This window comes from Triticum aestivum, chromosome 1D (genome assembly GCF_018294505.1).
Source record: "Triticum aestivum cultivar Chinese Spring chromosome 1D, IWGSC CS RefSeq v2.1, whole genome shotgun sequence".
Lineage (NCBI taxonomy): Eukaryota > Viridiplantae > Streptophyta > Magnoliopsida > Poales > Poaceae > Triticum > Triticum aestivum.
This window is the reverse complement of record NC_057796.1, coordinates 417,130,072-417,145,383: the sequence shown is the minus strand read 5'-3', so window position 1 is coordinate 417,145,383 and position 15,312 is coordinate 417,130,072. Positions and strand designations below refer to the sequence as shown.

The 15,312-nt window shown below is 46.1% G+C and overlaps 2 protein-coding genes across 4 annotated transcripts; both read right to left on the bottom strand.

Annotated features, from left to right (window-relative positions):
- Positions 1-804: 804 nt before the first annotated feature.
- LOC123182524 (uncharacterized) lies at positions 805-9,733 on the bottom strand. 3 transcript variants are annotated; one of them, XM_044595128.1, is made up of 5 exons: positions 9,255-9,733; positions 6,424-6,501; positions 4,679-5,752; positions 2,784-4,499; positions 805-1,649 (listed from the first exon to the last, which is right to left on the bottom strand). In XM_044595128.1, exons 3-5 carry the CDS (start codon positions 4,710-4,712, stop codon positions 1,456-1,458), a joined length of 1,944 nt encoding a protein of 647 aa, XP_044451063.1. In that variant the 5' UTR covers positions 4,713-5,752; positions 6,424-6,501; positions 9,255-9,733; the 3' UTR covers positions 805-1,455. The 3 variants fall into 3 exon arrangements, with proteins under 3 accessions (XP_044451063.1, XP_044451062.1, XP_044451061.1); XM_044595127.1 differs by having other exon boundaries at positions 4,679-5,724; XM_044595126.1 differs by having other exon boundaries at positions 4,679-5,721.
- Positions 9,734-10,851: 1,118 nt separating this feature from the next.
- On the bottom strand, positions 10,852-13,741 carry LOC123182523 (universal stress protein PHOS32). Its single transcript, XM_044595125.1, has 2 exons — positions 12,756-13,741; positions 10,852-11,092 (listed from the first exon to the last, which is right to left on the bottom strand). The coding sequence occupies exons 1-2, from the start codon at positions 13,558-13,560 to the stop codon at positions 11,085-11,087; spliced, it is 813 nt and encodes a 270-aa protein (XP_044451060.1). The 5' UTR covers positions 13,561-13,741; the 3' UTR covers positions 10,852-11,084.
- Between the last annotated feature and the right edge of the window lie 1,571 nt (positions 13,742-15,312).

Sequence of the window (15,312 nt, the reverse complement as noted above, 5' to 3'; positions counted from 1 at the left end):
ACCGAAAAAAAGCGATGAAACATTTTTTCATGCATGTTGTACATTTATTTATAGATCTAAAATAATACTTTATACATGTTTAACATTCTCTAAATGCATGACTGACATTTTCTTAAATACTCCCTCCGATCCATATTAATTGTGACTGCTTTAGTATAACTTCAGTATAAAGTTGTACAATTAAAGCAACGACAAGTAATATGGATCGTAGGCAGTACCTGTTTTTGAACATTTTTTTAATATGTGCTAAACATTTTTCAAACAAATGTTGAAACATTTATTAAACAATACAATTTTTAAAAAAGAAACTATGCGAATATTTTTTTACATTGTATGAATATTTTCAGAAAATGCCGCGAACATATTTTTGAAACTCATGAAGATTTTTAAAAAATGTAACATGCAGTTTTTGAATGGTATGAAACATTTTTTCACATTGTATAAACATTTTTTTGAAACACGTGCACATCTTTTAAATGTCACAAACATGTTTTTAATGCCATCAACATTTTTGAAAATTACGCTGACAAACTTTTTACACTGTGTTAACATTTTTCATATATGATGCTCGGAAGCCATGATCCCTTGCACCACAAGTCAGCATGGCACTGGTTCAGACTTTAGGAAACTCACCTGCAGACCGGGTGACTCCTCCAACCCCCAAGATGTTTCTGTGATTATGACCGTCTTTAGAAAACGACCCATAGAAAAATCCATAATCAAGATGGAGATTATCAAAAACATCCAACATCCAAGCAGTAGCAAAAACACCAAAACCACGTCCATGATGTATTGATGTACACTTCTTACAAGCAGAATTACACACACACAAAAAATCAGAGACTATGGAGATACAAGAAAGCATCGGAATGGTCAGCCTGGCAATTAAAAACACGCCGGCGTATGGAATCATGTCCCAGGGAACTAAACAGAAACATTCATACAACAGCTACCGTCTGCAGAAATACATTATTCTCACTTCAATTCTTCAGCAATGAAAGAATAACAGAGTGGAAAGATCGATTATTCAAAGTACAAAGCAGAGTGGAAAGAGAGACTAACAGAGTCTTTCACCTTCTCGATGATGCCGCCTGGATATGTCCATGCATCTTATACTGGGCAATTATTTGAGGTTTGGAACTACAAGTGCGAATGATGGAAGACATCACACCTAGCCCATGGGATGATAAGCTGCATGACAAGATTCAGAGAACAATTCAAAACAAGTCTGGGTCTACCTGATGAAGGTAACTGAAAGGCATCCTTTTCCGCCGATGAACAGGGTGGATTTCATAGAATGAAACCAACGAGTTATGCGGCGCTAACAGGTGCAAATCATTCGCAAACCGGCGTTACATAGCATCGAAAACAAGGCCTAAAATGCGAGCCAAAAGAAAGCAGGTTTGAGAGGTGAACAGCATGCGCGTGCTTAAGATTTCCTCAACAAGGGTGCCATCACTCCTCCACCAGACGCCCACTGAGGCAGTAGTGTTGCTGTGCCGATTGGGCGGCAGGTTTCCTTGGCAGCTTTGAAGCGGAGTTCTCAGGTACTTCATCAACCGGCCTCCCAAGCGGTCTAAGTCCACCGCCTCCGCATCTTTGAACGGCACTTTCCACTCCCGTGTTTACGTGAGGATGTGCCTCCGCACCTGTTTCATATTCAACCAAATATTATGATTAATGATCATACCATCACTACACTTCCAGAGCCCACACAGGATTGACGAAGTGATGATATTAAAGATTTTTAATCTCTTTTCGCTTAGCCAGCAGCTAGTAAGATTTCTACCAAGCATATCAAGCACCTCTTTCATTCTTCCGCCAACACATACTCATGAAATCAGTTTCCAATGCGAAAATAAAGAAGTTTCCATGGTGATTTTCCAAGGGATATATCAATGATCAAACATAACAGTGAACAGTAAGATATTTTTCCCGAATCCACACCCCAATGAATGTTCGACTTTAAATATCTGCAAATGGTGAGCATGTAAAATTGACCAGATCTATGATACAGAATACGGCTTACTTACTTGGAGCAATCCTCCAATCTTATCGTATACAACTTTAGCGCATTTCAAGATACAAAAGAGAATTCCAAGCTCCATCATGTAATAAAGAAATATTTTAAATTTAGTGCATATATGAACTGCATAACCGTTTGGTGGGCATAGAATAAAAATAATGCCAGATGCTTAGAATGGTGTACAGGTCAAAAGTTGACTCAGTCAGAGCAGAATGACAACAATGTGCAGTGTAGCTTCACATGCCGTTGTCCATACTGACTGTTTTGCTAAGGCAACCGGCTTCATGTTTTGGTATTTCTACCGGACTATGCATTTCCAATTTGCACTACCATACACATTCCGAAAGTCATATCACTTCATTAATTTGCCTGAACTATATTGCCCGCTCAATAATCAAATTAGACTCAAGTACACTATCAGATAAGGCCTGAATCTTAGGGCTGGTAAGAGTCTCAGGTACACTATCACAACCAAAGTACATTATCACTCAGTAATTAAATTGCTTTTACTAATACCAAATTACCAATACTTCATCCTGTGTCTCCTTGACATTGATATCAACGCATTAAAATCATTTGCAGTGTTACTCAGACACCGGACACTTGTGTCTAAATTTTTGTTTTCTTAAATCCTGAAAAATTGGCCACCCTGAATCCGTGTCGGATCGGATCGCACCATTGTAACGCAGAACATTTTATAACCTACTTCATGGCAAATTATGCAATGGAAAGTACAAGATGAAACAAAGGAACGGACCTTTCTCCCCCTCTGGCTTGTGTGGCTTGCCCTTGTTGTCGAATGGTTTCCTCTTGTATTTGCTTTCCTCATTCTCTTCTTTCTTGTCCTCCTTAGAACAATCAGCACTGAAATGATTGGAATCTCCACATTGATAGCAATATCTCTTTGGTTTCCTCATCTTGGACTTGTCAGAGAAATTATTTCTTTCTTCATAGCCTTTCGTTCCAAGAAACCCTTTATACTTCTTCATGAAGAGAGTCAATTCTTGCATTCCTTGTTGCATTTCCTCTTGATCTTGATCATGATCGTTTTCATCATCGCTTGATTTGTCCACTTGGACTTGCTTGGCCTTCAAGGCAGCATTGACCTTCTTGCTTGAGTGTGGCAAAGCATGCCCACTCATGATTTTGGATTCTTTTTGCTCCATGTCGTAGAGGAGGAATGTTGCAAGCACATCCTGGGGGGTTAGTAGTTCAAAGTTAGGCTTCACATGCTTGAGGAAAAAAACCAGGTTTAAGTTCCTTGGTGCCATGGCAGAAAGCATCTTCCTCACAAGATAGGAATCAGTCATCTCTTTGCACCCAAGACCCTTCATCTCATTAGCCAAATTGTTGAGCCGTGTATACATGTCATTGGGGGACTCATCTTCTCCTAAGACGAAGAAGTTCATATCCATGCTCAGTGAACTGAGCTTTGACTTACCAACTGCTTCATTAAATTTTTGGAGAGCATCCCAAATCTCCTTAGCACTCTTATATTGATATCGGCAAATCCGAATATATTGATCATCACCTATGGCATGCTGTAAGGCACGTCTAGCTCGGTAATCGTGCTGCCAATTCCTCTTTTCAAGAGCCGTTGGATTTGCTTCATCCACACAAGACAAGCCAGTTTCCACAATTCTCCACACAAGAGGGTCAATGCTAAGCAGATGGAATTTCATCCTACGCTGCCATGATAGATAGTGCGTGCCATCGAAGCAAGGCGCTTCTCTGAAGCAATCTTCATCGTAGTCGGGCTCGGTTCGGGTGACACTGTCCACCTTCGCCCTTGCGTACCCGCGCACGATTCTGGATTGTTCTTGCATCATATTGTAGACTTGGAGCACATCTCGAGGGGTGTGTTCTAACTTACGCCCTTCACGAATGAGGGTCACAAAGGATGACTTCCTTGGTGCCATGGCACGAAGCATCTCCCTCACACCATAAGAATCGGTCACCTCTTCGCATCCAAGCTGCTTCATCTCAAAGACCAAATTCTCGAGCCTTGCGCACATGCCATCGGCGGACTCGCCCTTCCTCCACGCAAACAACTTCATCTTCTCCCTCAGCTGCTTGACCTTCAGCTCGCGGACGATTGGGGTGTCTTCGTGCATAACCTGGAGGGCATCCCAGACCTCCTTAGTGGTATCGAGGTGCCAGATCCGGTAGAGCTGATGGTCGCTCAGGGCGCAGTGTATGGCGTCCATGGCTTGGGCATTGTAGTGGACATTCCTCGATTCAAGATCCGTCGGGTTTGCTTCGTCCACACAAGAGAAGCCGGTTTCCACAATGCTCCACACGCGAGGGTGAAAGAAAAGCAGGTGGTCTCTCATCCCAACCTGCCACATTTCAAAGTCTGCGCCGTCGAAGTGAGGCGCTCCTACCGAGGCGGACTGCCCCTGCTGCATCACGAGCGCTTCCAGCGTCGCGTATTCCTCGTCGTCCTCGTCGTGGCGGCACTCGCCGCCTCCTCCTGCACCGCACACGATACACGAAAAATCGGCAGCCGTGAGGTGAATCCATGGCCGTGAGACCACCCGCCCCGCCAGGAGTACGACGGCGAGGAGCAGAACTGAATCGAACGGAACCGGGTGGAGCATAATAAAATCAGTAGAGTGCAGGGGAGAGGGAAGGTAGGGAGGCGGGACGAACCGAAGCTGAGGAGGGCCGGCTGCTGCTGCTGCATCGTGGTCTCCGGATCTCTGCTTCCTGCGGCCTCGCTTCGGTGCGCCGCCCGGTGGCCGGTGACGACACAGAGGAGCGCAGTTTGGCTTCGAAATCAACTCTGTTTCCGTGTCAATCAGTAGCACTCGCTTGGGGCGGGGTGGTTTGAAACTTTGAATTCCGCCTGTGGTGGAGCCGGACGGACAGAGAAAAGGAGAAAAAAATGGGCCGTCTCTCAGCCCAAGGAATGTGCCGTTGTGAAAAGACAAACCCTCAAAATTGCACAAACAAAACCCTAGAAAAACTGTCAAAAAATCCTAGAAAAATAATTTACACTGATTTGTCATAACATTCTTTCTGCTTCTCGCTTTTAAATTTGTATGCATCACAAACCATCATGTGTGGATGACATTTTTTTTAGGGTATGTAGATGGCATCTACTAGGAGATACTCCCTCCGTTCGGATTTAGATGTCGCGCGTGCTGTACATTATGCATTTTGCAAACATGTCCTGATACTTTCGAATCATTTGAAAAAACGCCCCCGTCTCCTTCCTCAGTTCTCCACCGTCCCTCGCGCGTCGCCGGCTCCGGCCACCATCCCCCGTTCTCCTCAGCACCCAGAGAGAGTCTCCGCGTGTTGCAGGACCCAGCCGCCTGTGCAGGAGACGACCTGCGTCGTCGCGGAGGAGACGCGCAGAACCTCCACGGAGGCGCCTTGCGCCGCCGCCCAGCTGCGCGCAGCCGCCATGGGTGTGCCCTCGCCTACCTGAGCAGCGGGATTGCTCCTAAAGTTCTTCCTCTTCGTCACCTCCCTCTGAATCGTGCCAAGAAGCAGTAAATTGACGACTAGGTCCTCGATTTGGTCCGCCTTGGCCGCCGTCGCCGCGGACAATTTTGGTCGCCGTCGCGGCACTGGGTCTTCGTCGCCACTCTGGCCCAGGGTCTTCATCGCCGCGTTGGCCCTGCTCAACCTCTCCTCCAAGCCCAGGGTCTTCCTCTCCGCGCCCGCCCCCGCCTCTGTTGCTGTTGCTGCTGAATTAAAGAGAACTTGATTGTAAACCTGAATACTGAATTAAAGATCATGAATACTGAATACTTGAAAGAGTAGAAGCAAAACTGGATTGCTGAATACTGAATACTGAATTAAAGAGAACTTAATTGCTGCTGGTATTCCTCTCCCTGTTTGATTGTAAAGCAAAACTGGATTAAACAGAACTTGAATACTGAGTGTTGCTGGTAACACAGTTACACTGAATACCCAATGAAGCTCAATACTGAATGCTAGAGTAGTTGCAGCTGGTGGTATTCACATGCACTTCCAGAAATTATTTAGTACAGTTTTATTCAGGCCCATTGCTTGTTCTGCACTAGACAATGATCCAATGTCCTCCTTGTACAATTTGGGCATTATTTAGTACAGAACAGTTTTATTCAGTACAGAATTTGGGAGTAGATGCAGAGTATCTAGGAATTGTAAAAGAAACAAAGCTTTTACAGCTGCTCTTTGTTTACTCTCAAGTCTGAACAAAAGACAGCATGGTGTAGGCTCAAGCAAGCAGCCCATCACTACTTACTTGTTCTGCAATAACCAATGAAGAAAATAACCAATGAAGCAATAACCATCAGTCTAGCAAACAATTCTTGTGGAGAGAACTATTTTCAGGTGCCTCTTTGATTTAGCTGATTTAACTTGACCAGAATGTTCTTTCTTATTGGATCATGAACAGTTACCTGAGCAAGTGCTCCACCGCCGCAATGATGTTTGTGATTGATCTCAACATGAGTCCTCAACAAGATAATGCCTCAGAACTTGCAGATCAACAGGAAGAACACAACAGTCAACAACGATACAACAATGAAGAACCAGTCAATAATGAAGCAACAGGTACTACCTCCAAAAGTTTTGCATTTTCATTTTCATTTCCATGATCTACTCCTATTATTTGCAATAGCTACATGACTTATCTTTTGCTCCTTATTTGACAGGGGAAGAAGCAAGTGGTGTGGAGGAACCAATTCATGAAGAAGCAAGTGGTGTAGAGGAAGCAATTCATGAGGAAGCAAGTGCTGTACAGAAACCAATTCATGGGGAACTCACAAATGAGGAGAGATATGGTATTTATTTTGCACTCATGGTGATCAAGACCCAAAATGGACAAGTTCTGAAAAAAGACAAGGAGGTCATTGCTAGCCTACTCGATACAACCGTAAGAACTGTTGAGAGAATATGGGAAAGAGCTCTTAAACAGATTGAAAAAGGGGAGAAAGTTGATGTCTCAAATCAAAAGCCAGGTAGAGTTGGCCGCAAGCGGAAAGATTTGGATCTGTCGAGGATGGTGACAATCCCATTGAACAGAAGGAGAACATTGCGAGGTCTGTCAAAGGCATTGGGTGTAAGCTGCACGACCTTACACTCAAGGTTCGAGTGGGGTCATTTGAGGCGTCACAGTAATAAGTTGAGGCCCCACTTAAACCTATCCAACATTGTAAAGAGATTGAAATGGTGCTTGGCTATGTGTGAAGATTATTGGTCTGCGACACGGGAATTAGACAACATAGCCTACATGGATGAAAAGTGGTTCAACATGACTGGGGAGGTGAACAACTACTATTTGCTTCCCGAAGAACCCGACCCCTTGCGCACCTTGCATCATAAGGATAACATCGCCAAGGTGATGTTTCTCGCAGCCGTGGCTAAACCAAGATACGGCAAAGGTGGTGAGGTCACTTTTGATGGAAAGCTCGGCATTTGGGCTTTTGTCATAGAGTCTCCTGCTCAAAGAACCAGTGAAAACAGAGATAAAGGGACGCTCGAGCTCAAATCATTGAAAGTCACACGAGATGTAATGAGGTATTACATGTGTGAGAAACTTATTCCTGCGATCCAAGAGCGCTGGCCGGACGAAGATGAAGGACGACAATCTATATCCAACAAGATAATGCCACGCCACATATTCTTCCCGATGACCCGGTTTTCCGACAAGTCATAGAACAGACTGATTTGGATATTAAGTTGCTTCAACAGCCTCCAAACAGTCCCGACATGAACATTCTTGATCTCTGCATATTCAGGTCTCTCCAGTCCCACACCGATAGCAGAGCACCTCAAAGCATCAGGGAACTGATAGAAGGTGTGGAGGAGGAATATCGAAACTACCCGGTTGATAAGCTAGCTAGAAGCTTCGTGACGCTGCAGTCATGCATCCGAGAAGTAATGAGAAACAAGGGAGCGATAAACTACTCGATCCCTCACATGAACAAGGAACGCCGGCAGTCAGAAGGACGACTTCCTATAGCTCTATCTATCGATCGTGAGCTAGTTGGACAGACCAAAGCCTTTATAGAAGAGGCAGAAGCAATCTTAGCAGCAGAAAAAGAGCAGAAGCAGCAGGAAAAGAGCAGCAAGAAAAGAGCCGCAGCAGCCTTGAAGAAGCAGAAACACCCTTCGAATACCAGCAGCCTCCAAGCAGCAGGAAAAGAGAACCAGGAGCCTTCAAGCAGCAATAAAAGAGCACCAGCAGCCTCCAAGCAGCAGGAAAAGAACAACTCTTCTTTACTTGGGGTCAGCTAGTGCTCTGGTTGGTGCCAGGAATGACCAGTTGGTGCTAGGAATGACATTTGCAGCCAGGTGATTTTGGCAGAAGATTCAGATAAGTGGAACAGTGGCAGCTTCCAATCATAATCTTGTAATTTACCAAACAGATCCAAATTAACTGAAATTAATGCCAAGGAGGAGCTTTTTATGGTGAAATTTTTTAGCACTGGAGACACAGACTTCATTCATTTTTTCTGAATTTAAAAGTGTGTTTGTTGTACAGACTGAATTTGTTCATTCATGCACATTATAAACTACTCCCAGGAGTTTTTCTTTTGTCCCTGTGCTTTGTTGTTTGATATTGCTCGTCCCATATCCTCTGTAAGACCATGCATGCTTGTTCTATTTTCTCAGTTAGCTTCGGGTATAACAAACAGTGTCAGTGTTATAGTTGAAACTGAATCAAACAAATCTAACTGGGGTGTTATAATTGGGTGTCTAATATATGTACTCCAATAATTGGGGTGTCACTAATATAATTGGGGTGTTATAACTGGAGTATTTAGTCTGAACCCTGCAACACTGATTAGACTGTTCCCTCATAAAAGTCGAAAGCATCCTAAAAGGGCCACCTTTGTTTGCCGTTCAGAGATCTGAGAGGGCAATTTTTTTTTTTGAAAATCAAACTTTCTCCTGACTCCTGAGTTCTGAAGCCTTTTTACTCCTAAGGGTAATGTGCAGGTAATCTCCCTATGCTACATCTAGCTAAAAACTGAATTTATTTATCTACCTGATGTTTAATTTTTCTAGGCTGCTCCACGAGTTCAAACATGATGCTTTGACAGACTCACTCAGTTCTAGGCTGCTCCACGAGCAATAGAGGGAGAAATTAGTCTACTCTACGAGTATCTCTGATGATGCCACAAGAAGAATTCAGAGTATCTTCGATCAAAATTCAGAGTATCTCTTATGGTGCCACAAGATAAAAATTCAAAGTTCTAATAAAAATTCAGAATTCAGAGTATACCTTGACAGAGCAGGGGTATACACTACTGCTTGCGGCGGTGGAAGAGGCCGAGCCACTTGAGCCGCACGTCGACGTCCTGCTTGGTGAGCTTGTCGGCGTCGATCTGCTCCATGGGCAGCTTGGTGAGCTTGTCAGGCACCCAGTACCCGCCCTCCCGTTGCAGCGCTGCACCACCCGCGGCTCCAGCCGCTCCGCCGGGACGGCCGAGGCCGACGGCGAGGCGGCCGCCGACGACGGGGCGGAAACGGCCGCGCACTGGAAGGGGCGGGCGTGGTTGGGCCGGTGCTGGGACGACGACGTCGCCGCGTGGGCCGAGGGCGGGAGGAAGCTCTGCAGGGAGGCCGAGTACGCCATGGCCGCTGCTTGTGGGAAGGTTGCTGCCGGCGTCATGTTGTTAGTGGTCTGGATCTGGCGCCTTCGGCCTCGGATCGACGGAATCCGTCGCCAGCTTGAACTCAAAGGTACAAGCTTTTTGGAAGTTCGCCCCTCGGATCGACGGAATCCGTCGCCAGCTTGAACTCAAAGGTACAAGCTTTTTGGAAGTTCGCCGCGGGAAGGAGGAGAGGAGCACGGCGAGGCCACCGAAGGTGGGGGGGGGGGGAGAGCGCGGAATCCGTGGTGGGGGGGGGGGGAGAGCGCGGCGGCGAGCCGGAGAAGAGCACAGAGCGGACCGCGGCGGCCAGCCGGAGAAGAAAGTGAGGGCGAGGACCGCGGGTTCGGTCGGAAATAGATGGAGGGGGTTTTCGCAAAAAAGCCATCGCGACATCTAAATCCGAACGGAGGGAGTACATCACACTGAAATTCTTGCCGCTGGAGTTCCGCGCCATCGCCGAAACAAAAAATTAGGTATCCACGCAGGCAGTCAGGAAGTCCAACGACATCAACCCCACTTTGTCGATCATACCTAGACGAACGCTCGAGTTGATGTACTCCCTCCGTAAACAAATATAAAAGCGTTAGTGATCTAAATGAATGTTATATTTCTTTACAAAAGGAGTAATAACCAGATCGGCACTGTTGTTGCCGAAGCTGCACCGACGGGCACATCATACTCCCCATGATTTGTTTCCATAGAGAAGAAGACAAATCTTTTGTTGAACCATGCATCATGTCAACATTTCTGTAATGCGTGCTAGCGGCTGCCTGCTTTAGGTTTTCAAACTTACAACAAAACTAGAACTTCAATTGATTTACAATGGAGGAAAGTAGTACTCTATCAAACATCAAATTCTTGCACCCACAAAAAAAAGGCTGATTCTTCAAAATTAGTTACATGTAGAACATACTTCCTCCGTCCTACTCCCTACATCCTAAAATAGCGTCTCAACTTTGTACTAAAGTTAGTACAAAGTTGTACTAAGCTTGAGACACTTATTTTGGGACAGAGGGAGTATAATGTCATGTCAAAAAACGTCTTACATTATGGGACGGAGGAAGCCAAGCAACCAAGATTCGTCAACTTCTTACAATCAGAATCATGCAGAAGCAGATAGAAGCAGATAACCACGGAGAAACAACAAGCATCCGAACGGTCACGCGTGGCAATAAAAACAAGTCGGCATATGAAGCAATGTTCCAGGGAGCTAGGCAAAAAACGTTCACACAACAGGTTAACAGCTACCATATGCAGAATTACATTATTCTCATTCCAATTCTCAGGAAGCGAAACAGCAAGGACTGGTCCATGATCTACCACACGTCTGATACAAACTCAAATTGCAAAGCAGAGTGGAAAGACCACTCAGTTACAGCTTACAGAGGGGTTTGGCATCAAGCAAGACTTGCTCTCTCTCCTTGTAATCTGGCTGCTTGGTGCTTGCTATTACCTCCTCAGTTTTCTGTTAAGACAGGGCAAATCAGAATCTTATTCGTGATGTAAGCATGTAAAACAACTCGCCAGCCAACTAGACAGTAGATTGATAAGGAATAACATGGGCAATAACAAAGGATTATACAGGCTGTAAAAGTGAATGACCTGAAATAGACACTAACTAGGTTGCGATCAAGTGATGCCAATGTTACGCTGAGCATGTTATGGTGGGATACAGAATATGAAGGCGAACAAATGGTATGTTCTGGATGGTTTTATTTTCTTATGTTCGATCAAAAGATAAGCATCTAAAAAGACAGTGCCTCAGGGTGTGTATACCCCGACTAGTAGGTGTTTCAAGTCTGAGCATCTCCGACTTTGTGTGGAACACAATGACAAATACGGAGTACTCATTAAAGCAAGAAGTTCCACTTTCTAGATGATGCCACCTGGATATGTCCATGCATCTTACATTGGCAGTTGTTATCAGTTTGGAACTACAAGTGCAAATGGTAGAAGACATCACTCTTAGGTCCTAACCCATGGGACGATAAGCACATGACAAGATTCAGAGCAAATTCAAAATAAGTCTACATCTACCTAAAGGTAACTGAAAGACATCTTTCATTCTTCCTCCACATATTCTCATGAAATCAATTTCCATCACCAAAAAAAAAAAACAATTGTAATTTTACAAGGGATACATAGATGAACAAACATAACAGTAACTTGAAAGGTGTTTTTCTAGATCTACAAAACATACAATACAGTTCCCATTCTGAGACTTTCAATTTGATTACTTGCAGCAATCATCCATTCTTATCGGGTAAGAAGACAACTTAGCACATTTCAACATATAAAACACAATTCAAAGCTCCATCATTCAATAATGAAAACAGTTTAATTCCATTCATAAATGAAGTGCATATCTGCTAGGTATGCATAGGATAGATAATAGTAGTGTCAAATGCAACTAAGTAACAACATACAGGTCAAATATTTGACTCAGCCAGAGCAGAACAGCAACATAATGTGCAATGTAGCTTGACAGGCCATTGTCCGTACAGCTGTTTTGCTACTCACAGTTCCAGAGGCAACCTGTTTTGTGTTTTGGTATTTTCACTGGGCTATGTATTTCCAGTATCCGCTATTATACAGATTCACTAGGCCATTCACTGGACTTCTGTAGTGAATTAGTGCTAGTGCAATGCGACCAGTTAACTACTACTCCCTCCGTTCCAAAATAGATGACCCAACTTTGTACTAGGGAGTACCTCCGTTTGAGTTTATTAGTCCCCATCGTATCTTGGATCAAACTCCAACCACATATTGTATTTGATTAGCAAAATGTTAATGCATGACCAAAAATAATATTGTTGAATTATTACTTGAATGTAGTTTCCTATGATATTATTTTTGTTACATATAACTTATATTTTATTAGTTACATTTAAGGTCAAAATATGACCCAAAATACGAGGGGGACTAGTAAACCCGGATGGAGGTAGTAGCAACACTCTTCATCGTGTGTCTCCTTCCTTGCCATCACTATCAAATGCATTCTGACCATTTGGCAATGTCCAAATTTTTATTTAATTTTCCTGAATTAGCCATCCTGAACCGTATCATACAGAACATTTCGTTACCTACTTCATGGCAAACAAAGTACGAGATGAAGCAAAGGAACCGACCTTTCTGCCCCTCTGGCGCCTCATGGAACACCACCTCGTTCTCAGGCACCGTCCGCAGCTCATCCCCCACAGACTCGGCACCGCCCGCAGCCCCGGCGTCATCAGGGTACCTGACAACCACCACGGGGCAGACGCAGTGGTGCACGCAGTAGTCGCTGACACTCCCGAGCCTGCCGTTACCTGCCCTGCGAGAGGCGCCGAAGCCGCGGCTGCCCATGATCATGGCGGAGAGGCCGAGGCGCTCGGCCTCGAGGCAGAGGCGCTCCTTCATGTCGTGGTCCTTGACGATGTGGATCTTGAAGGGGATCTGCGCGGCGACGAGCGGCTGCGCCAGGTCCTGCGACTTGGTGGAGGTGAAGGCGTCGAAGTCCTCCTCCCGCTTCTTGCGCGCGTCCTCCTCCGGGTCCCCGGACGCCGGCGCCGCGCCTCCTCCTCCCCCCTCCCCGTCGCCGTCGTCGACGGAGACGGGGATGGAGCCCCAGTCGGCGCCGTAGAGCACGGAGGTGGGGCGCACGTGCAGGAGCACGACGGCGTCGCCCGGGCGCAGGTAGTTCTGCACGGCCCACTTGACGGCGAAGGCGGACTCGTCGGACAGGTCGACGGCGATGGCGATGCGGCGGTGCGGCGAGGAGGAGGCCGCGAGGGAGGAGAAGAAGTAGCGCGGCGAGCTGGGCTGGATCGCCGCGACGGCCGCCGCCTGCGACGCCGCCAGGCGCACGGCCGGCGGCGGCGAGGGAGAGGAGGACGGGGACTTGCCGCCGGCGCCGGCGCCGGTCGGGGAGGCCGGGTGGTGCGTCGCCGCCATGGTTGGTCCTCCGGCTGCTCGACCCGAATGCGGAACACTGCTGTGCAGCTCTCGATCTGATGAGGGGAATCTCACGAGAGAATGGGGGAGAGGAGGCGAGGGTTTTGCCAAAGATTGAGATTTGGGGCTGTGCAACTTGCGGTGGACTGAGGAACTGGAACTGCTGCCGGTTCCTTGTGAAACTGCGGCGGCGCTGGCGTATTCTGGCCTGGACACGTAGCCGCCGCCTGACTGCGGGTTTTGTCACTTTACGCTTTCTTTGACAACCATTTGTTCACTATTATAAAGTATTATAAGCATTATTTCTAGCAGATCCCGCAACCGACCGGCCCGCAAAATTCGCTTACGGGCTCCCATAAACAAAATTTATCGGACGACAGATGCGGGCACAGAACAGATCCCGCATATATCATCGGAATTCAAAATGATTTTAAAACGAGTAGTTCGCGCCAAACATCACCCGAGTTCCAAACATAGTTCATACAAACTTAATTAACATAGTTCAAACGAAAATTAAACTAGTTCATCATACTATGCGGGGATACTTGCTTCTACGCGTCGGAGCCGGAGTCGCCCTCGTCGCGGGAGCCGTCCTGGGCTGGCGGCGGCTACCGTGGAGCGTGTGGTAGATGAGGGTGCTGGAGAGGGCCGGATCAAAGAGGTCGCCGAGGTGACAGAAATCATCCCAAGCCCACAATCCTGTTGGAAATATGCCCTAGAGGCAATAATAAAATGGTTATTATTGTATTTCCTTGTTCATGATAATTGTCTGTTGTTCATGCTATAATTGTATTAACTGGAAACCGTAATACATGTGTGAATACATAGACCACAACATGTCCCTAGTAAGCCTCTAGTTGACTAGCTCGTTGATCAATAGATGGTTATGGTTTCCTGACCATGGACATTGGATGTCATTGATAACGGGATCACATCATTAGGAGAATGATGTGATGGACAAGACCCAATCCTAAGCATAGCACAAGATCGTGTAGTTCGTTTGCTAGAGCTTTTCTAATGTCAAGTATCATTTCCTTAGACCATGAGATTGTGCAACTCCCGGATACCGTAGGAATGCTTTGGGTGTACCAAACGTCACAACGTAACTGGGTGGCTATAAAGGTGCACTACAGGTATCTCCGAAAGTGTCTGTTGGGTTGGCACGAATCGAGACTGGGATTTGTCACTCCGTATGACGGAGAGGTATCTCTGGGCCCACTCGGTAATGCATCATCATAATGAGCTCAATGTGACCAAGTGTTAGTCACGGGATCATGCATTACGGTACGAGTAAAGTGACTTGCCGGTAACGAGATTGAACAAGGTATTGGGATACCGACGATCGAATCTCGGGCAAGTAACGTACCGATTGACAAAGGGAATTGTATACGGGATTGATTGAATCCTCGACATCGTGGTTCATCCGATGAGATCATCGTGGAACATGTGGGAGCCAACATGGGTATCCAGATCCCGCTGTTGGTTATTGACCGGAGAGTCGTCTCGGTCATGTCTGCATGTCTCCCGAACCCGTAGGGTCTACACACTTAAGGTTCGGTGACGCTAGGGTTGTAGAGATATTAGTATGCGGAAATCCGAAAGTCGTTCGGAGTCCCGGATGAGATCCCGGACGTCACGAGGAGTTCCGGAATGGTCCGGAGGTAAAGATTTATATATGGGAAGTCCTATTTTGGCCACCGGAAAATGTTCGGGATTTTTCGGTATTGTACCGGGAAGGTTCTAGAAGGTTCC